At 54.1% G+C, this 22091-nt stretch overlaps 1 protein-coding gene and 1 long non-coding RNA gene across 7 annotated transcripts in view; one reads left to right on the top strand and one right to left on the bottom strand.

The window, feature by feature from the left end:
- Positions 1 to 9409: 9409 nt before the first annotated feature.
- Positions 9410 to 10825, bottom strand: LOC125911699 (uncharacterized). The gene is made up of 2 exons (XR_007454417.1): positions 10669 to 10825; positions 9410 to 9623 (listed from the first exon to the last, which is right to left on the bottom strand). It is a non-coding gene; the product is annotated as an uncharacterized LOC125911699 (long non-coding RNA).
- Positions 10826 to 10972: 147 nt separating this feature from the next.
- Positions 10973 to 22091, top strand: part of BIN1 (bridging integrator 1) — a 55573-nt gene continuing 44454 nt past the window's right edge. Inside the window, exon 1 of one of the 6 annotated variants that reach the window (XM_049615770.1) lies at positions 10973 to 11184. In XM_049615770.1, coding sequence (XP_049471727.1) covers positions 11101 to 11184 — 84 coding nt within the window. In that variant the 5' untranslated portion in view covers positions 10973 to 11100. The remainder of the gene's footprint in view (positions 11185 to 22091) is intronic. The other 5 variants (XM_049615771.1, XM_049615765.1, XM_049615766.1 and 2 more) reach the window with 5 other exon arrangements.

Here is a 22091-nt window from a genome sequence, read left to right as displayed (position 1 = left end):
TCCAATGGTGTATATGTTTGGGTGTCTGTAAAAGTGAATCAGTTCAAAATATCTACCTTGTTCAGGTTTTTTCCCCACTCATGGAATTTTGGGCAACAGGCAACAGGCAACAATTTAGTATGTTACGGGTTGTTATCTACCAAGGGTGGTTTATAGAGTATTGTCCGTATGCTTCCAGACTGAGGACTCCTTGTGGGCAGGGACCTGCTTTATTCTCCTCTGTGTGTGTCCGCAGTGTCCGGGCCAGCCAGCTCAGCGCTCACTGATCACTGATCTGGAGATTTCACTGCCTCCTCGGGGGGCCAGTCTTGTTTCTGTATTTACAGGCAGATGTGATGTGGGTCTAATTAGACAGTAAAAAACACCTCCTTGCTTCATGTGGATGGTGGGGTTTACATAAACTATATATACTATATACATAGTTTGCATAAACTATATATGTACATGAACTATATATGACATACACAGGATAGTATTGGGAATGCTAACCACTGCTTTGCGAGGGACTGCTTTGTCCCTCGGCATTTCTGTTGCCTACAAACTTCCCTTGTTCAAACAGATGAGCTCTCTGCTTTCATTGCTTCAGGGAATGGGTCAAATTCTTGGCTTCTGACTTTGGAAAGCAGAGACCTATTCATAAGCCAGCAGACTAGGGGCAGTGCCTTGCAAGTTAGCCTAGATCAGGTCTTCCTTCTTTCAGATCAGAAAGCTACCCTTAGGGTGGGATTGTGGAGAGTCAGAGAGGAAGTGAACACAGCTTGGATGTGCTAGGTTCTCATAGAGGCCCTGGCTTTGCTCTCCAGACCAATCCTTGGGGACAAGGTCAGGGGGTGGGGGTGGAGACAGAAACCCTAGCCCGGTCTGGAAGAACCTGAGAGCAGAGTATATTTTTCCCAGAGTTCCCTGAGCAGCCATGCACAAGGTAGGAGAAACTCTGCTGTCTTGTCTGGGCGGTGGACTAAGGAAGCCTCAGAAGGTTACCCACGGCCTCAACATGCAGGGAGAAGCAAAAGAGATTTCTTACATTTGTCCCCCTGTCTGAGAGGTCCCCACGATGTTAGGTATCCTAAACCTGCAGTTGTGAGGGATGTGGGATGTTCCTCCCAAGACCTGGCCCAGACCTGGGATGCAGCTGTGTGGCTGATATGGCGGACCCCAGGCTGGAGAAAGAAGGGAAAGGCACACTATGGTGTAGAAGTGGTCAGAAGGTAGGTGTGAGGACCGGAGCTTTCTAAGTCTGGAGAAATGGGAAAGGGGTAGGAATGACCTTCTGGCGAAATAAGGCTTTGAGAGAGAAGAGTAAAGGAAGTCAATTAGTTCATGTACAGTCAGGACTGTGGATTGAGCTCTGTCCCTACTGCTATGAATGCCCATACATTTAGCCATTTTTTAAAAGTTTATTTATTGAGAGAGAGAGTGAGAGAGCATGAGCGAGCATGAGCAGGGGACAGGGAGAGAGAGAGAGAGAGAGAGAGAGAGAGAGAAGAGAGAGAGAGAGAGAGAGAGAGAGAGAGAGAGAGAGAAGAGAGAGAAACAATCCATGCTGAGCACAGAGCCCCATGTGGGGCTCGATCTCACAAACTGGGAGGTCATGATGAGTCGAAATCAAGTGAGATGCTTAACAACTGAGCCACCCAGACTCCCCTCAGTCATTTTTGATTTAAGAAAGCATTGTGTTTTGGGAGCAGGAGCCATTGAATTGGACATTGTCAGATGTTTACTTAGAATGAACAAAAAACTATTATTATGTTCTGTGTTCCACTCCGTAAAATATAAAATGCAAGAAACATGATTTCATGGCAGGAGTGATGTTGGCCACCTGCACTCTGTGAATGTGCATCACTGTCTGCCCTGCGGCACCCGTCACCCGCAGGGCCACCAATCAGGGCTCGGCCATGCCCTTGGTTCTGCTACCAGCTCCTGGGGCCAGGAACTAGGCTGGGCTGGTAGAAGCTGGCTTTAGAAGCAATGCAGGTCAGCAGGAAATAAGTGAATTAAGCATGACCAGTGACTTATAAAACCATAGGCAAATGCAGCATACTTAATGCAGCAAATGTCAGTAAAAGAGAGAGAGGAAGTGACATGGGTGGGACATATGTGAAGGCAGAAAGGCGGTGACTGTGATTGAATGCCGCTTGCCCACTTACAAGACACCAGCTGCAGGTAGGTCTCCACCCATTGGTGCCAAATGCCTTTGCTGACCATGCCTTGGGTGGACTATGTCCAGAGCCAGGAGCAGTGGCAACATTCTAGCAGCTATGTGCTGAGAGTCTTATCTATGCTTCATGGAGAGTAGCAGAGGTCAGAGTTACCTAGACCCAGTCCTCGCCCCCCCAGGGCACCTGTTGAGGGTTGTGGTTCTCAAACAGAGCATAGCCTCCACTCAAAGGCAACCCCAGTTCTGTGCAGGAGGTTGTCATTTCTTGACTTACAGTCTGAGAAAAAAAAGATTCTTCCCCACAAACAAGCATAACCTCCTCCACCACCAGGCCAGGAGGGACACAGTGTGTGCATCCCTACTCACTGTCAGAGTCAAGAATTGGGTACTAATGTGACTTCCCCCCACAATAACAGAATGACGTTTGGGAGGTGCCGGATGTGGAGAAAGGCAGGTGCAGGGAGGCACAGAGGAGGGTCACTGATCCCTGCCTGAGTCAGATGAGTCAAGGATGACTTTCTGGAGGAGATGACCTGTGAGCTGGGTCTGAAGAGTGATGAGGGGCAGCCAGGTGGTCAGGTGAAGACACAGGGGAGAAGAGCTGGTCTGCTGGCATGTGCATGTGTGTCTTTGGGAAGAGTACATTCAAGGCCCCGGCACACATGACGGCCTGTCTGGACAAGGGTGACACCAGTCGGGCAGCTCTGCCCCACCCAGGTGTCTGCTCACAGCCACAGGGATGCTCAGGGGCAAAACACTCAGCAAGGCACAGTTAGGTTTCAGGTACACATGATGAACTTGAGTAGAGTGGACAGGAGCAAAAGACGATAGGGGAAAATTTGTCGTCAAGAAAGGAGGAATCTGGCATACGGGGCGAAGCGGCCGATGGTGTTCTAGTTGTTCTGCTTCTTCACCAACATTTGGCATTGTCAGTCATTTCCATTTTAGCCATTTGTGTGTGTGTGTATATGTGAGTGTGTGTGTATACGTGGTTTTCTAATTTGCATTTCCCTAAAAACCAATGAAGTGTAGCATTTTCTCATGTGTGTTTTGCCATCTTTGGTGAAACGTCTCTTCAAATCATTTGCCTGGCTCTTTCTTGTTATTTGTTAACATGGGCTGTTCACCCTCTTGTCACTGAGCTACAGCAGTTGTTTCTATATTTGCAGTACGAGTCCTTTGCTCGTATGTGTCACGAGGAGTTTTTATCCGACTGGGTGACTTCTTCACTTTCATAATAGTATCTTTGGAAAAGCGGATTTTTTTAATTGTGAGGAAGTACCATTTATCAATTTTTAATGGGAGTTTAATATTCAAAATATCGAGGTGCCAAAATTTAGATAGGTACTTATTTAACCAAGCCATGCTTGGACATTCAGGCTGCTTCCCACTTTTCACTGTTTCACCTATCTTGAGGAACATCACTGTACTGAAAACCGTGCTCTGAGGATAGTTTCACAAGCATTTCAGGATGCCAACACTTGCAAGGCTTTTGTACATGCCCTGAAAAGTCTTGTCTCAAAGGTCACCTGGTGATGTGTATGGGAAGCCTGGTTTCAAGGGACTGTCCAGTCCTCCTAAGAGTCCCCTAGCTTGTTAGTTTGCTATATCATAGATATGCCTAGAAACATACATATGCCATTTCGTCCCTGCACTTTGTGGGGGAAACCATTTTTTCCACAGATAATACAAAGGAAATGCTAGTAAATTTCCAGTGAGCATTTCCAAAGGCTGGAATCTTATTCCTAAAGGAAGTCAGCAGTGATTTATTGAAGGAAGGCTGGGCAAAGGGCTGTTTGCTTTTTGGCGCCTCTATTTGCCCGGCTGTAAAGCTGGCAAAGGTCAGCCTGCTGCTTCTCACCACGGGGAGGGCCACAGACCAGATGAACTGAGAGGCACTGTCCCTAGCCTGTGGGCCGGCATGTCATAATAGTAACTGCCATTTATCGAGGACACTGAGCCCTGGGCCAGGGGGCCTGTTACCTCTAATTCTCAACAACAGCCTTGCTTGGCACGTATTATTGCCCCACTTAGAAGCTGCAGGCAGTGACTGGCCCAAGGTCACATGACTAATGGTGGCAGAGCCTGGCCTTCTGGCTCTGAGCTTACGATGGTGTCATTTTCTTGCTGTACTGCATTCGGGCCACACCATAGACAGCACACAGGACAAAAAAAGGTTTAAAGATATGGAGGCGAAACACAGGTGATTATCTTTTTGTTGTTTAAATATGTGTTTATTTATTTTTGAGAAAGAGAGAGAGAGAGAGAGAGAGAGAGAGAGAGAGCGCACGCACACATGTGCGGGAGAGGCATAGATCCCAGGCAGGCTCCCCACTGTCAGTGTAGAGCCCTACCCAGGGCTTGAACCCATGAACCTAGAGATCATGACCTGAGCTGAAATCAAGAGTTGGAAGCTTAACCGACTGAGCTACCCAGGTACCCCAAGCAAGTTGATTATCTTAAAAGTTTTGTTTTGCTTTTGGAGACTTCATTTGCTGGTGGCAAAAGGGAGTAGCTGGTTCTTGCTGGTTCTTTCTTGTTTCCAGAAGCCTTGGCAATATCCTGCAGCCAGTTGGTGGCCCAGTGACGGGCCTACTCTCCGGACTCCTTCCTGCAGGGCCTGGTTAAATACGATCAAGAATGGAGCTCAACATCTAGGGTGGTAGGTTTGGGGGCGAGGAGGCAAAGCCTGGGACAGGTCTTCTCTCAGAAGGTCCTCTGGAATATCACTCTCCCATTTCTGCAAGGATCTTTTCAATTATGGCTCATAGGCCTGGACAGTGGATAGATGTCAGTGTTCAGCACCAGATTGAGCACAGATTGTGAACTATATGTGTTTAATCTCCTTTTCCACCTTTATTCTTGATTCCTATCCTATCACTAGTACTCATATGTCCCAATTTGCCCAGGACAGCCCTGGTTTATGTCTACTGTCAATGTAATCTGCCTCTCCAACCCCCTTTGGTCTATATTAATTCAGACAGACCAGTTAGAGGCACTTCAGAGAAACTCTCACTTGAATACACATCAGGGAGTCATTAGAGTTGCCTCTCAGAAGGGCATTATTATGATAACATACACTAGCTATGACTCTTGATTGTAAATGACCTCAAATTGACTTTAATAAGAAAAAGATGTATTGGTTGGCATAGCTAGACAGCTGGAGGGCTCAAGCCTGACTGGAACCAAGTTCTCAAACAATTTTGTTACTTCTGTCCCTCTGTCTCTGTTCCTCTGTCCCCATCTCTCCAACTCTCAACTCCTGTTGATTTCACCTTATAGGCAGGATCATCCACCTGATGGGCAAGCTGGCCCCTGGAGACTCTAGACTCACACTCCCCCAATCTTAGCAACTCTCCCGGAAAGAGGAACTTTCCTTTCCTATGGGCATATATCCCTTCATGTCCAGGGAAGTCTGAGTGGCTCTGCTTGGGTCATGTGCACATCCTTGAGCCAATTGCTATGGCTTTGGGGTGAGTAGGCAGCTCACCTAGGCTATGTACACATCATGGCGCAAGGGGCAAGGTTGCATCAGTTCACACCAAACAAGGACGGAGTCCCTAAAGAAGTAGGTCAATTATCTGAGCAGACCACATTGACTGCATCTGCCATCCACTGTATACAGCCACTGTCTATGTTGTCACTTCTGATATCCCAGGGGCTTTATGGATAATGTTCATCATTTTCACAATTACTTAAAGAGTATAATTTACCCCTGTATTACAGAGGCGGCTTGAATAGTTTAAATCCTATAGCCAAGGATGGAAAAGTGGTCAATGGAGAACCTGACCTCTGACTCCAGAACTACCTGCCCCTCCCACAATGTCCTGGTGGCGTTTTACATGTGAGAGGGAGTGAGGGTAATCTGTCAAGGAGCCTTTCTTGGATGTGCATCACACATGTGCTGCCTGAAATAATGTTTCTGGACAGACAAATCCCCTTCTTGTTCTGCCTGTAGATTCTTCTGGATTCTTCCTGTTTCTCTAGGAGATGAAGCCTGCTGTCCCAGGAGAGAGGTAGGAAGCTGGTCCATTCCAGTCACTGGGGATGGCCAGGTGCTGACTGATCTCAGTATAGGACCTACATTGTGCCCCGGGCCTTTGGGTAAATGCATCCTGTCTTCTCTGAGTCCTGATTGTTATATAACAAGGGCAAAAATGTCCTACTGCTGTAGAACACAGGATTCTTCTGACAGTCATAAGAATATAAGCAAAAAATCTTGCTTCGTAAGATAGGATGATAATGATGATGGATGATGATAGTTGTCATGGTGCTAGAGCAGGGCCCCCTATTCAATTCTTGAAGAACAGAAGGAAAACATGAGGGCGGTGTTATTTTCTCTCCAAGGGAAGGGAGAGAAGGCACTTTGCTTGCCTGCGTCTTTCCTAATTCCCAAAATCACTTCCCCAGACCTTACGGTTCAGAGGTGCAGGCACAGGACACACGGTCTGCGTTTGTGTTTAGTCTTTCTACTCTGCCATATTGTGGTTTCCCAACCAGAGCCCCAGGGACAGCTTCCTCGTTTCAATTTGTATTTTCCATAGCTTTTCTTTCTGATGACAAAAATAGTACGTGCACAAAATTGGGAAAATAAAAAAGGGAGAAAAAAATCCTCACCCCAAAATCGCTCTACCCAGAGATATCAACACCCAGCAGTTAGCCGTTGCTGTTATACAATGTAATATCCTGCCTTACTCTGTTAGCAACACATTAGCAGCATTTCCCCATCACAAAAAAACTTGGGAATCACTGTTTCCGCAGACATTGCATGCATGGCTACACCAGAGTTTAGTTCATTGCAGCTGGTAATAGGCCTTTGTGCAGAGGTCTGGGAGTGAGCTGGACAGCTGGGCCCCCAGGGTCTTCTGCACAGAGCTGGGGAGACACAGGGGGCGGGAGACCTGGGCCCTGAAGGGGCAGAGGGAAAGGCAGCCCATAATATGTTGCATATTTGCTTGTCTGTTGATTTGTTCCTGCCTGGATGTTTGAGGGCTCTGCTAGGCATCAGGTGCCCTCCTCGTTCTCGGGCCAATGCCCACTTCAGGTCTGTAACATCCCTCCCTCAAAGAGCCTCCCAGGCCGTTCCCAGAACCCCTCCTGTCCCTGGTGTGGCACACTCCTGGAAGAGGGGCTCCATTGCACCCACCACTGTTTCTGCAGAGCCCAGCCCAGCACTGGCATTTAGTAGGTGCTGACAACGTTTGGAGAGTGAGAGAGGGAGCAAACAATAAACAGTGAACATGCCAAAATAGTAATTTTGCATTATTACAATTAAGGTGACGAACATCTGCATGATTAAAGCTTTGCTAAAATTTCAAGTTATTTCCTAGACTTGAAATTCAAAGATTGAAGGATGCAGGCATTTTTAAAAGTTTATTTATTTATTTTGAGAGTGAGAGCGAGAGCAAGTGGGGGAGGGGCAGACATACAGGCAGAGAGAATCCCAAGCAGTCTCTGGGGTGCCTGGAGCCAGCGCAGAGCCCGACGTGTGGGCCTCAACCTCACAAACTGTGAGTCTTGATCTCAGGCACCTAGCCATGAGATCGTGACCTGAGCAGAGATCAAGAGTCTGATGCTTGGGGTGCCTGGGTGGCTCAGTCGGTTAAGCGTCCTACTTAAGCTCAGGTCATGATCTCACACTCCGTGAGTTCGAGCCCCACATCGGGCTCTGTGCTGACAGCTCAGAGCTTGGAGCCTGCTTTGGACTCTGTGTCTCCCTCTCTCTCTCCCCCTCCCCTGTTCATGTTCTGTTTCTCTCTGTCTCAAAAACAAATAAACATTAAAAAAAGTTAAAAAAAAAAAGTCTGACGCTGAACCGACTGAGCCACCCAGACGCCCTAAAGAATATAGACATTTTGATGGTTCTTAATACATATTACAAGACTGCTTTCTGGAAATTCCAGTATCTGTCATAATCTCAGAAGCAGTATGTGTGAGTGCCTGTCTCTCTGGCTGTAGGTAATGTAGTTTAAAAAATGATTCGCCGATTTGATGAAAGTAGAGGCAGGAATGATATAATTCGTTGATTTAATAAATGCTTTTTTTTTTTTTTAAACCTGTTAATTGATCATTTGAAACTCCGATTTTGTGAATTGTCCATCTGTGCCATTTGCCCAGTTATACTGGATCTTAGTGTTTGTTTGTGATCGTGAAAACAATGGGCTATCATGGTAAAGAAAATCAGACATTATAGCAAATCATAAAGAAGAAAGTAAAAATCTCCTACATTCCTACCCCTTGGACTCGTGACTAACATTTTTGGAGTATGTCCTTCCAAACTTTTAACCTTATGTGTTAATAGTAGTTTTTGAAGTTTAAAACATTTAAATTTCTATGTACTCTCAAACTAGCATTGTTTATTTCAATAGATCTTCCAATGCCTTTGTGTTTAAAAAAGTTTTTCCAACGTAGATATCACATTAAGAGTTGCCATGTTTAGGGGTGTCTCAGTGCCTCCGTGGCACTGTCCGCTAAGCTTCCAACTTCGGCTCAGGTCACAATCTCACAGTTGGTGAGTTCTAGCCCCACGTGAGGTTCTGTGCTGACAGCTCAGATCCTGGAGCCTGCTTCCGATTCTGTCTCTTCCTTTCTCTCTGCCCCTCTCCCACTCACACTCTGTCTCTGTCTTTCAAAAATAAATAGACATTAAAAAAAAAGGATTATCACGTTTAAAGATACAGCTATGCGTGTGTTTAGTTATTAAGGCCATATAGTATATTGTAGAATATTTAGGAAATTAAGAGGAAAAAATCAGCCATAATCTCTCGACCATAAACAAAGCCTGTTTCCTTTGTGCATGGTCCTTTTGAGTCTTGGATCACGAGCACTTATATTTATTTTTAGTGGTTGCAAGGACAGAGTGCATGCACAGTGTTTTTTGTCTTCTCCTTTTTGCTCACAACTATACTGTAAGCATTATTTTCATGTTGCTACATCTCTGGATGGTTGTTTAGAATGATCCCCTAGCTGACTCCATCCTGCTGATAACCATCTAAGTTGCTTCCAATTTTTTTGTCAAGTGATATTTTGCAACACCAAAGCCCAGCGAAGCACAATCTCCCACTGTTCCCTGAGAACTGATTGTAATATGGTTTGACTTCTGCTTATTTCCTCCTTTCCTCCGAGGAGTGTTGGGAGACAGCGCTCTTAGAGAACGGTTAGAAAAACGACAATCATAAAATTAGGAGAAGAGAGACCATGAAGTGAAAGCACGTTGAGCTTTTAGAAAAAAGTCGCTTTAACAACTCAGGCTGTGCTGTTTACGTTTTGTTTTTGTAACTCATGAATCGGGCATGAGTTTATAATCATAATTTTGACAAAATGCTTTCCATTTGTGCAGTGCTTGGTGCTTTTTCTGGGACACAGTTCGGTGTATCAGCTGAGGGCTTTAGTGCAGGAAGACCAGGGTTTGGATATCTGCTTCTCTCTTGTGATCTTCAGTTGCTGCAATCCCCAGTCTGTCTTTCTGCAAAATAGGAGTGGTAATAAGCCAGGAGGGAGGACTGGTTAAGATCATCCCTTATGGGCACTGAGCAGTAATGGGAAGAAGAAGGAGGAGGAGTGGCCAGAGTACAGGAGGCCTTCCATGCAGAGGGAAGTGAAAACCTTTTATTCCTGGGCCTCAGTTTCTCCATTTATATGGGGGCGGGGCTTGGTGTATGGTCTCCAAAGCCTTTCCTGCTTCTGGGAGCCTCCCAGGGACCTCTGCCCTGGCACCTGTCCACCCGCCTCAACAGGGCGTCCAGGACTCCTCTCTCCACTCAGCTCAGCCTTCGGTGCCTGAGAAACCTTGCAGGGCGGTGCCCTGGCCTCCAGGGCAGCATAGGGCTGTGGCATCCTTTATAGCCTCTGACATAATTTGGGGAAGGGGTGTGAGTGGGATCTGTAGATTCAACACATATTTATAAATCTCGAACAAGTGTCATTGATTTGTTGGCAAAGCTAGTTAGCAATAACCTTATCTTCTCTTTGAATAACGATCATTAATCATCCCCCTCCCCGCCTCACAGAAGAGAAGGCAGCCCAGTAGTATATAGTGGTAGAGAGCCTGGAAGGCAGAACCAGAGATTTGGTTCCAGGCCTCTCTGCGCCCATTTGTCAAATGGGAATGATAACAGCACCTACCTCATAGGGCTGTTGTGGAGACTGGAAGCTATACCGCCTGTTCAGGAGACAGCCGAGTGCCAGGCACACAGTAAGTGCTCAGTTAATGGTCAGTTGTTATTACAGTAATAATTATTGGCAAATGGGAAAACAGCGCGCTTTGTAGGCATGGGACTAGGTGCCAAGGACAGAGATGTGAAGATGTCCTAGAGGGCCCCCCCCCCCCCCCCGCACCCAGGTGAAAACTGGTGAGTCTATAGGCCAGGACGAGGCCGAGCGTCCTGCGCGAGGCCAGAGCCAAACCCAGAGCTGGAGAGCGGGTTCCCGCCGCGCGCTCCAGGCCGGGGCTCCCCGATCCCGGGGACTCGCCCCGATCGCCGCCCTTAACCTCTGGTTTTGGAACGCACCCTTTCTCAGGCTGGTCTCTTGTCCCGGGAGGACGGCGTCTTCGTCTCCGCCCCGGGGCGGTGTCTTCGGAGTGCCCCGGGAGACCCGCTCGCCGCAGCACCGGGCGCCCTCGCGCACCTCCCCTCGCTCCGGGTCTGCCGAGGGTTCCGGCGCCCGCGGAGGCCCTTTAAAAGGCAGAGTCTGGTCCGCAGGGGGCGGGCGGGGGGCGCTGACCGCCGCCCGAGGCCCGGCCCCTCCTCCCCGCCCCTCCCTCGGTCCGTCCCTCCCCGGGTCCCCGCGTCGCTCGCTCGCTCGCCGGGCTAACGCTCCGCCTCCGTCAGTCGGCTCGGCTGTCGAGAGAGCGGCGTGGAGCCGGAGCCGGGGCCGGACGCGCGGCCGGGGGCTGGGGGCTGGGAGATCGGCGCCCGCCGCCTGGCGAGGCCTGAGCCACGATGGCCGAGATGGGCAGCAAGGGGGTGACCGCAGGGAAGATCGCCAGCAACGTGCAGAAGAAGCTCACGCGCGCGCAGGAGAAGGTGAGGGAGCCAGATCCCCGGCCTCCGCGCGGTCCGGGCCACCTGTCCCCTCCCTCCCCCTAACCCCTCACCCCCAGGGGCTGGTCCTCACCCGGGATCAGGCCCTGTCACCTCCGGACGACCGCTGCTGGGAGTCTTCGGGGATCCACGGGCTGCAGCCCCCAGCGGTCTGGGCGCCCCCTCCGGTCCGCGTCTTGTCTCCCCACCCCCGGCAGGGGCAGGAGAGGGCGCAGCTGTTCCCTCAACCCCCCACCCCCCGCCCTCGTTCCCCCCCCCCCCCCCCCCCCACCCCGCTTTGTATCTCCTCCGCCTGTCTGCAGAGAAGAGGCGGCCCACGCTCTTCTCGGGGCGCGAGGTCCAGTAAACCCAACGTTGGAGACCGAGGGCCGGGAGGCTGGGAGGCTGGGTGGCGCCCCTAGCCCCTCAGCCCCACGCGAGCCACGCGGGCGGGGCCGGCTCCAGGGGGAAGGAGGGAGCCTGTTACCCGTCCCCCAGGGCCGCCGTGCTCCGGGAATCCCGAGGCTGCCCCGAGGCCCGCGGGTGCTGGAGCACTCGCTCTCCAGGCCTCTGGGCGCTTCCTACGCCCTCCGTTCCCTCCTCCCCGCCCGCCTCTCCACCTTCTGTCCCCGCCGGCCGCAGGAGGGATCGAGTTTCCTTTGCCGAGAGGTGCCCGCGGCCTGGCCGCTCCCGCCCGGCCCTCAGGGAGCACGGCGCTGCGCGCCCCTCGGGGAGGTGCTCCCGCTCCAGCCCCGGCTTGGCGTTTCCGGCGGCTGGGGAGGGGGTGGTGGCTCCGGTTTTGGGAGCCCACCACCTGGGTGGGGAGCTGGCTCGAAGGAGCTGGGGCTAAGCCGGGGGGGCGTGGAGGGCGCCTCAGGAAACCCGACCCCTCGGCGCCCAGGGCAGCGGGCAGCAGGCGAGGGGGGACGGAGCTGGGGCTTCCCGCGGCTCCCTGACCGTGCCGGACGTGCGGGACCCGGGGGCAGGGGTCCGCGCGCGCTCACTTTTCCCTCCCAAGCCACCTCTGGTTCATTGAATTGGATCACGCCAGCTGCTGACGCCACTTCCCCTGCCGCCTCGGACTCTGAAATCTAGGATTGTAGAATCCGTGGTCCAGCCGGGGTGGTCCCCCAGTGCCCCCCAGCGGAGTCAGCCCTCTCTCCCGCCCGACGCTCAGCCGAGAGGAGGAATCTGGGGACCGGTCGGCCTTCCCCTGCCTGGCTGTGGCTGTTTATAAACAATGACTTTTGCAGCTAAGACCTGCGGGGCTCCCTAAGGATGCGGCCACGTGATTGGGGCCGGGGGGTGGGGGTGGGGTGGGTGGGGGGGGGGGGGGTGGGGGGGACGGCGGCTAGAGCTTCCCGGGCGCCTCCCTAAGTCCCGTCGCTCATCCTTAAGGTCCCAGGCTAAGGAGATAGGTGGGTGTGTGTGGAGGTTAGGGCCCTCAGCCAGTCTCCAGATCTGGCCTGGCCCCAGCAGCTGTACCACCCCCCCTCCGGGCCCCGGGCGGGGGGAGGGATTAGAGCACCGCAGATAGCTGGTGTGTGTGTGGGGCGGGGGGGAAGCTGGGAAGGCTTCTATGAGCGTCGGTGGGGGTGGAGGGGCAGATGCTTCTGCCCTTGCTTCCTCCCCCTCCCCCCTCTCTCGCCCTAGACTGGGTAATCCATCTAGGTGCCTGGAGCCGGCAGCTCTGGGCTAAGCCTACTTCCTGCTGCTGAGGGGCTGGGAAAGATGAATGGGAAGCAGAAGGTTAGCTGAGACCAGGTCCCCGCCCCCACTCCACTGACGTCCTATTCCTCCCTAGCTCCCCTTGGCTCTTTTGGTGTCCCCTTTGTCCTGGTTTGCCTTGTCTCTGCAGCAGTGTCTTTCAGTAACTTCAGGGACAGCAGGCATGACCTGTGTCCCCTCCTTGTAAGTGGCAGTATGTCATTACTGACCCCACTGAGCTGCCACCCCTCCCTCTTCGGCTCCTGTTTTGTGGCATGGGCAGTTGGCTGACAGCTGGTCAGCCATGGGTGCTGGCCTTGGCCAAGGGCTGGCACTGCCCAAGCCTGGGCTCTAAGCGACCAGAGTTGTTGAGTGCTGCCTGTGTTCTGGCCCTCAGGCACTGGTGAGGAGACCCTCCCCCCATCGGAAGCCAGAGAGTAGCCTTCCTTCAGTCCCCTCCCTTGTGGGCCCTGCCGAGGTACCCCCTTCCCAGAAGCCTGATGCGTCTCCCCTTTGCCCTCCTGTGGTTCAGAGTGTGTCATCTGCTGGTGGTCTTCAGGACCATGTCTAATTCACAGTGTCAGTGGTCTCACAGGCACCCCCCCCCGCCCTTCCCCCACCTGGACTCTGCCATATCAGTGAATGATGGGGACAGTTCTAGCTGTCCGGTTGCCCTAGGAGGGCATCTCCTGGTCAGGGACAAGCAGTAGCTGGGGTGGAGGGCCTAGATTGTATCCGCATAGGTTCAAGGGCCCCATCTCTCCTTTTCTTCTTTCCCGATTTCCCCACATCCACTCCCAGCCCAAACATCCAGCAGGACTCCGAGGGTGACAGTGTGCTCAAGTTTCCTTGCTTGCCCTCTGGTGCCTACGGAGCCAGCTCTCCTGTGCCCCCAGCCTAGTGGGTCTCTGCATGGGTCTTGGCTTGGCGTTACCCATCTCACCCTCCCCCATCCCTGGGTCGCTGGTCTGGGTGCTGTCCCTGAGGGGAGAGCAGACCTGCGTGTGCACCCAAATGTTCACCTGGCCCTGGCGGAGGTACAGTGACTATGTATGAACAAACAAGGGCATTTGAGGGCTTGGCCTGGGAGTCCTGATGCAGGCTTGTGGGTGGGCTGACTTGTGCTGTGTGCTCCTCGTTCAGCAAATTCTGCCTTGGGCATGTGCTGTGTGCCTGGCCCTGGGCCCCGCCGAGGGTGCCGTGGGGAGTGGGCTGTGCTGGCTTTGACTGCCGTGGAGCTTACTGTTGTAAGGTCCTGTGGCCTCTGGTCATGAGGATGGCGTAAGCGTATATCGGAGGGGCCAGCAGGGTCTGAGCTTGGCAGTGACACTGCTCACCTCCCAGCCGCCGGCTGCCCCCAGAGGGCTGGGGTGCAGACCGTGTGCCTGGAGCTCAGCCTGGGGGTGTCATGAGGTCACCTTCCCATTGCGTCCATTTTTGGGCCTCAGTAGGGTGGCTGGACAGAGCCAAAGGTAGGGTGGAGCCCGGGTCAGATGACAGAGGATTAGAGGTTGGCGGGCTGGGCCCCTTGGGGGAGGGGATGGTGGGGGAGAAGGGACAGCTGGGGTGGGGGTGGAACCTGGCCTGCTTGCCCCTGAGGCCTACTGCTCAGGCGTCCTCACAGAGCAGAGCGGTGTGCTTGAGGGAGGCTGTGTGCTGGCAGAGCTGGGGCTGCTGATGAGCACAAGGAAGGAGGCTCCGGCAGGGGGTGGGAGTATGCACTCTGTCCCCCTAGGCCGCCTAGAGCCTGCTGGGAATGGGGAGGCCCAGCTGGGAGAGGGCAGGGCCCAGGGCTGGCAAGTCAGAGTGGAAGGTGCGGCAGTTATTTATAGGACCCTGACACATGGCCCCGATGGCACCACACTTGCCTGGTGGTCAAGGTCTCCCAACAAAGTGGCTGTGTTAGCCTCAGCTGGAGCCAGGCCTGTATGACCAGTCTTTATCCTCACGGCAGCCGTAAGAAGAGCCGTGCCATAGGGAGGAGCAGGTGCCCTGGGAGTGGGGCCTACCCGGGTGCCTCCCAGCCCCCTCTCACCTCCCCCCTTCCCCAGGCCCCAGCCACCCATTGCTCCCCTCCCTTCACATTCTGCATTTCTCTTTCCTCATCTTGGTGTCCATCGCTCTGTCCCTGGGTGTCTGAGGACTCTTCCTCCCCTCTCTTTTGTCTGTGCCCACACCCTGCCCCATGTCGCCTGTTCCTTGGCCTCTTCCTATCTGCCTGCTCTGTGTCTCTTTCCTCTGAGTTTGCACAAGGCTTTTGTACCCGCCTACCCTTGGAGCAGCTTGTCTCTGAACCTGAATTATTGATGGAGATGGTTCACCCACTGGATGGAAGGCTCCTGAACCAGGCATCATCTCTGGGAGCATGTCTATAGGGGCTCAGGACATTTGGCTAGGGAACGTGGGCACGGAAAGATTGGAAGCATGGCCTCCAGACTTCCCTGAGCTCTGGGGGTCCTGGCTGGGCTGGGGCCTGGGGGTGAGCTGGGTCCCCACTCAGCAGAGCCCTGCTGGCTCATGGCAGGACTCAGAATGAGGCAAAGGCCGTTTTGCCCAGGGGCCTGCAGACAAGGATGTGCTCACTGGGCTACGTGGGGCACGGAGGGTGTTCTGGGAGGGTCCTTGTGGGCTGAGGTATGGGGTGAGAGTGAGCACAGGAGGCCAGCAGCTCGCTGACCACGTCCCTTTCCCTGGACCAGGCAGTTTGGATTCAGCTTGTCCCTTACAAGCTGTGTGACTTTCACGATGTGAAGAGAATGTTTCTGTCCCTCCATCCTGCCGGAACCTAAGGCCAGGCCTTGCATTGTTCTTTTTCCATGAGTTTCTAGAATCCCTGGGTCCGCCCCTCAGTGTTAGGCCTCTTTCTTACTATAGGAGAAGAGACTACAGGAGCATGTCAAAAAGGCAGCCTGCATGGGCTTGGCAGGCAGGCAATCCTTGGTTTCCCTATAGGACCTTGGGCAAGCGGCAGGACCTTCATCTATAAAGTGTGGTAATAATGGTTCCTCTGCGCTTATTTGTGTTGGAGAGTAAAGCCTTGGACGGTGCCCAGCACATAGCAAGTGCTCACTAAATGCCAGCTCTGTGGGGCAGGGCAGTACAGTGAGGCCACCCTGGAGCCTGCCGTCCCTGCCTAGGCCTGCTTCCCAACCTTCTCCCTGTGAGTGTCCATTACAGGCCTCTACAGACAGCTAATCCCTGCTGAGCCCTTAGATGATCAGGGCTTATGATGGTGTGCGGTGTGCGTGTGTGTGCATGCCTGTGTGTGTGTGTGTGTGTGTGTGTGTGTGTGTGTGTGTGTGTTTAGAGGGGCAGCCGGCGGCAGGGGAGGGAATCAGCTCTGGAGTGAATATCAACTCTCCTACAGATAAACTCGGTGGCCCTGGGTAAGTTATTCCCCCTCTCTGGGCTTCTTCACTTTGGCCATCAGTAAAGTGAGGGGGGTTGCTCATCTGTTCTTTAATTCATGGAAGGAACATTGAGCACCCACTATGTGTTGGGCACTGTTCTAGGGACAGGGGGTACAGGGCTGAGCAAAATCAAGCCCCACCCTCAGGGAGCTGACATTCTAGCTTGGGGAGACGGTAAAGAAACAAACATGTACTGGCAGGTGGAGTGGGTTCTGAGAACTGGGCTCAGCGTTTCCCGAACATCCCCTAGTTACCACTGCTGAGGACTCAGGTGTGGATGTGAACATGGGCTCTCACACAGTGCAAGGGATTGACCAGGGAGAGGCTGACTGGAAGCTTCTGGGCTCCAGGTAAGAGGGCACCTGGAGGAGGAAGTCTTTCTGTTAGATGTCACCCTTGGATGTTGTGTTTCTCTAAAGACTCTTTGGGAAGAGTTTCTTTTTGGGACTAAAAGTGCAAAGGAAAGGATGCCCATGCTAAAACTGCTCAGCAGGGCACTGACGGAGGACAGGCCCGGGCAGCTTGGAAGCGGGGCAGGGGCTCTGGGTTTCGAATGTAGAATGAGGGGGTCAGAGGGGCCACTGAAAGAGGAGGAGGGAGGCACCAAAGATGACCCAGACTTGGGGGTGGGTGCTTGTAAGACTTTTTAGAAAGCTGAGTCTGAATCTCTCCCTAGCATTACTGCCCGTGGGCAAGACTCATTGACCTCTCGGAGTCTGTTCCCTCCCTTGGTATCGGGGTGTGTGCCTTGCGGGGTGCTGTGCAGATTAAATGCACTGGGCTCGCCATTCCCCAAAGGAGCTGGTCTTGTGCTGTGGATGGGACACCCTCGTGGGAACTGGCTGACACCTGGGGGTGTTGGTGCCTCCCCAAAGGGGCTGTCACCTCCCAAAGAGGTCACTCACTTCAGGCAAAACGGACTCCATGCTAAGGGCTGACAGGGGTCAGGGCTGGGCAGTTGAAAAGGGAAAGGCAGGCCTCTTCTTGCTCCGAGGGAAGAGTTGGTCAAATATTAACTTGATAATAACAGCCATGGTTTACTGTGTACCTGCTGAGTGCCAGGTGCTTGGTGAAAACTCTCATCTCCACTGCAACCAGGTGAGGTCATTATGATTCCCATTCAGCAGATCAAAACACTGAGGCCCAGCAGTCGTATGACTTGCCCACGGGCTCTCCTGGTCAACTATCTGGGTTACCAGGTCTCTGGCAGAGATGTGAAATGAGAAGTGCATCTCTAGTGACCCCTCCTGACCCCTCCTGACCAGGAAGGCCTTGTCTATCAGGTGGATCATCTGACAGATTTGGATCCCCAAGACCTTCTTCCTTTCCCATTAAATGAGGTTTGGGGGCTCTTGTCCCCTCTGTCTAGCCGTATACTTGGGGTGTGACCTTCACTCTTTTGGGACGTGTGGTGGGCTCTGGGGTGTGGAAACTGCCGGAGGTTTCCTGATGTAGCCCAAAGCAAGAGTTTCTGCATGCAAATAAGGACTAACGAGGCAATGTGGTGTGTATTTATGTGAGCGTGTGTGTTTTCCCAAATATAAAAGCTGTATCCAGTTCATTCAGTATAAAGAGACACTCTCTATTCTGAGATTCTGTCTACTTTTGTTTGTATTATTGTAACAGTGTTTCTTTTATGAAATGATGTTAATAGAGTTGTTTTTTAATGTTACAGAGGAGGATATAGTCATGCAATTGACCATACACACATGCTGGTCTTTTCCTGGAGTGGAATCTGAAAGTCTGGGACCTACTACCCACCCCTGGGGGTGGGAGGGGGGAGGGGGACCTTGCTGCCCAGCCAGAAGCAATTGCTCTGGTGGGGAGGCAGGTCTCTTGGGTGCAGGCTTGAGGCTGGCCCAGGGCAGCCTGAGGCAAGCTCCCTAGAATATCTGCTCCACACGGGTGGGTCCTGCCTCCTATGGTAGCTGTGGCACCTCCAGCTCAGCACATGGCACGTGCTCAGTGCATAACTTCTGCATGGGTGCGTGGATTCCTCAGGCAGGGCTGGCCAAGGCCTGGGAGATGCCCTGAGTGTTCAGGGTGCAGGGTGGGTGGCGTAGGAAAGCCAGGACTGCAGGATTTCAGGCCTTCAGAGAGCAGAGAAGGCCAGAGTTAGAGCTCAGGGCTTGGAGTCAGATGGAGGGGCACCTCCCGCACCGTGCAGGCCATTCCGAGGGACCCAGGCATCACAGTACCGTCTCCCCCAGTAAAATGGCCCAGGACCATGGCGGGGCGAACCTGAGCCAGAGGCTGCAGAGCTTGGGCCCAGAAACCGGGAGTGGGCTGGCGCCCTGCTCGGGAGCCCTGCCTGGCTTTAGGCCAGATGCCAGAGAGGACGTGGCCTGGGCCTCCTGCCAGAGTCTTCTTCCAACCTGAGAAAGCTTTTAGGTGACACAGGCTCTGGGGATCGCTGACCTGGGGGTCTGTGTGGTTTGCTGAACCCGCGACCTCGCTGTTAGGGCCGGCGAACTGCTGTCCTCAGCCCCAGCCCCGCTGTACTCTTTGCTGGACCTTCTCCCTCTGCTTCCTGGACTCACCTTCAACCACACTGCAGCACAGATGGGGTGGGATTGGGGGCCCAGCATGGGGGGGGGGGGGTTGGAGCCTGGCTGCGGGGATGGCCTCAGGGCACTGAGAGCCACTTGGTGCCCTGCGGGTGGGCATTTGTGCCCCACCCCCTGCTGTGTCCAAGCCTGAGGAGATGCACTGGCCCCCCCCCCTCCCGTCCCCCCCAAGGGCAGTGAGCTGCGGCCGCCTCCGCCTCTGCAGCACTAGGGCCGCAGTGTCTCTGGGTTGCGCCCCACAGGCTGGGAGTGAGTGGGCGGCTGCCAGCCACAGCGCCACAGGGCCGTAGGGAGGGACTCCTTGCGGCTGGTGCTGGGCCAGCGCTCCGAGGCCTTCTGGGCCCCTGAAGGCTCCCTGTTCCTGGCTCCCAGGGCACCTTCGTAGGGACCTCCCTGCTGGCTCCGTGTTTTAGATGCCTCTACCCACACTGAACTAGCTCCCTCAGCTTATTTTTCCGGCTGTCCTTCCCCTGTCTGTGGCTTGCCCACTGAGGGCCAGGATGCTGGGGTGTGGTGGGTGCTGAGAGAGAACCTGCCCTGCCCTCAAGGGGCTCCCAGTGCCCATCACGGCACTCGGGGAGACTGAGGGCAAGGGCACTGGTGCCCTGGACATGAGAGCCTCTTCTCATCCACCTGGGGCAATCAAGGAAGTCTCCTCAGAGGAGGTGGCACTTGAGCTGGGTTTGAAAGGCAGAGGAGGTGGGTTGTGGGGTGCGCAAGGATGTTTCTGGCAGCCTGTTGAGGGTGGCTGGAATGTGTGTGAGTAAGGGTGGTGGTGGGGTGTGTGGCCCGAGACTGAAAGGATAGGTGGTGGGGGGTGGGGGGGAGCAGGCCCCGGAGGGCTGGGAGGGACCCCAGACCCCTATGCACCTCAACCTGCTTACCTTTCTTCCTCACGTGTTGCCTGAGCCATGGGTCTGTTGTCCAGTCTGGGCTTAGCTGAGGACCCAGTGTCTCACTGGCCAGGGCCCAGGGAGCCCCCGGCTCTGAGGAAAAGGAGCCCCAGGGTAAGTCCTGCATCCCCTGAGGGAATGGCCTCTAGCTTGGCCGGGCTGGGATCCAGGTGTGCCCGGGAAGGGGGCCTGGGGTAGGGCTGCCATCCTGGAGTCCACCCTGTCAGGAGATGTCTGTTCCCCAAGCTTGCCGGAAACCGCACAACGTCTTATACTCCCTGCCTCACATGTGTCCCTGCTTCTGGGTTTTGGGTCCCCAAAGTGACACTGAGGGTGAGTGACACCTCTAGGTTTGGAGAGCTTAACAGCCCGGAGGGGCCATCATGGCATCAATTCACCCTCTCCAGGCAGCCCTGTGGGCTCCGCCCTTCATGGCCAGGCCACTGGTCAGATGGCCACGTGGGGGTCCCCTAGTTCCTGGGTTGGGGAACCCAACCAGGGGGGTTCTCAAGGGAGGAGGGGTCATGCCAGCGGGTGGGGTCTCTGGCTGTCAGCGCAGACTGCAGGGAGAGGAGTGGACAAAGGAATAGTACTGTTGTACGGATGGAGGCCCAGGGGCGGCTCTGGCTGGCGAGGCGGTTGGCCTTCTGCTCCGGCCTGTGGCTTGAGGGGCTCTCAGAGGCTGTGAGGCCGGAAGGTGGATTGGGTAACGGGAGAGCCTTTGTCAGACTGGCTGCTTTTCCAACAGCTGCTGCTACTTTCTTTGGACCCTCTGCTCAGCTCAGCCTCTCCCCAGGACTGTGGCCAACATGCCTGAGCCCTGGACAAGACTGGGCCCACCATTGGGCACCAGGGACAGACCTGGCACAGGCAATCTGGGCTGGAAGAAACCCCTCAAGGGGCCCCCCACTCCCTACCCCCATCCACTATAGAGCCCCTATTTCTCTGCTCTGAGGGGGCATCATCACTCTGCCAGGACATGATAACTATCTTGGGGGTCAGATACAGGTGGGGGTGATGCAGGTGCTAACCTGGGGCCCCGGGCACTGGCAGTGGAGCAAGGGCAGAGATTGAACTGGGGTTAAGAGGTGTGTGCGGGGAGGAAGACAGACCCTAAAAGAGAGGATGGAGTGTGGCCCCAGTGACCGCTCGCCTACTCTGCGGGCCTGGGCCTCTCTGCAGCTCCGTTTCCTCCTCTGTAAATGGGAACAAGAGTTCCTGCCCCACGGGCTTGTGTAGAGGGTCCAGGAGGAAGTGAATGCAATCAATGCCTGGTCCCTGGTGGGAGCTGACACATGGGTTTTTTCCCAGGGAGCATCTTGGGGAAGCACCTGAGAACCCACACGTATGGACCATTCTGGCTTTGGTGTTTTGAGCTGTTTTGCTTATGACAGGATTCTTGACATTGAACTATGGTGTACTTTTTCCCCCTTTTTCTTCCTGTATTGGTTGAAAAAGCTAATTTGGGAGGTGGTGGTATCACCTCCTGGAGGAGGGAAGTCAGAGCCCCCGAGCCAGAGCCCGATTGAAGGAGGTGGTGGTGGGGGGAGGCAACTGGTTCAGGTGGGCTGTGCTTTCAGGGACCGGGCGAGGGGCACAAAGCTGGGGTCAGAGGTGAGGGGTCACCCATCATTCGTTCATTCGAGGAGCCTGATGTGCAACGGAAGACTCCAGGCTTGAGAGACCTGGGCTGAACCCTAGCTCGGCCTCCAAGCCTCAGTGTGCCCATCTGGGAGTTGGGAAGCATGAGACTCTCCTCTCCATGAGACAAGGTGGACCCGGGGACTCCTGTAAGTGCTAGTGGCAGAGCTGTGTCCCTGCTGGCTCCAGCTGGCTCTAGAGAGTTTAGGAGGGAGCACAGTCTTCCTGTCTCTGTGGAATTTTGTGATTTATGAAGAACACTCATACCCGCCAATTTTCATTTTATGCATTGTCTTGCTGACCTGTGAGGTAGGCAGGACTGGATTATGGTTCCATTTGGCAGGTGAGAACACTGATGCTCAGGGAAACCCTGGGATTTCCTCCCTTCCGTTCATCAGACTTGGCCCCAGGTTGGTCTTTCCCAGGTGCTGCCACCCCCCTCCCTAAATCCAGGGCTAGGGAGAGACTGCTGAAGTGCACAGGTGCATGTCTAGGCATGGGGTGCACGCGCATGCGTGTGTGTGTGTGTGTGTGTGTGTGTGTGGTGGGGAAGGCGGCCCCTGGTCGCCCCAGGAGGCTGGCACACCAGAGGAGAAGGTAAAGCTGCAGAACTAGCCCTTCCTTGAGTTGGGGGGTTTCCTCATTGCCTGGCATTCGCCAACCAACTTTACAAGAGGTGGGAGTGTGGCTGT

The sequence above is a fragment of the Panthera uncia genome, assembly GCF_023721935.1.
Source record: "Panthera uncia isolate 11264 chromosome C1 unlocalized genomic scaffold, Puncia_PCG_1.0 HiC_scaffold_3, whole genome shotgun sequence".
In the NCBI taxonomy this organism is placed as follows: Eukaryota; Metazoa; Chordata; class Mammalia; order Carnivora; family Felidae; genus Panthera; species Panthera uncia.
The sequence above is the reverse complement of the archived record's forward strand: the minus strand, read 5'-3'. Positions and strand labels throughout refer to the sequence as shown.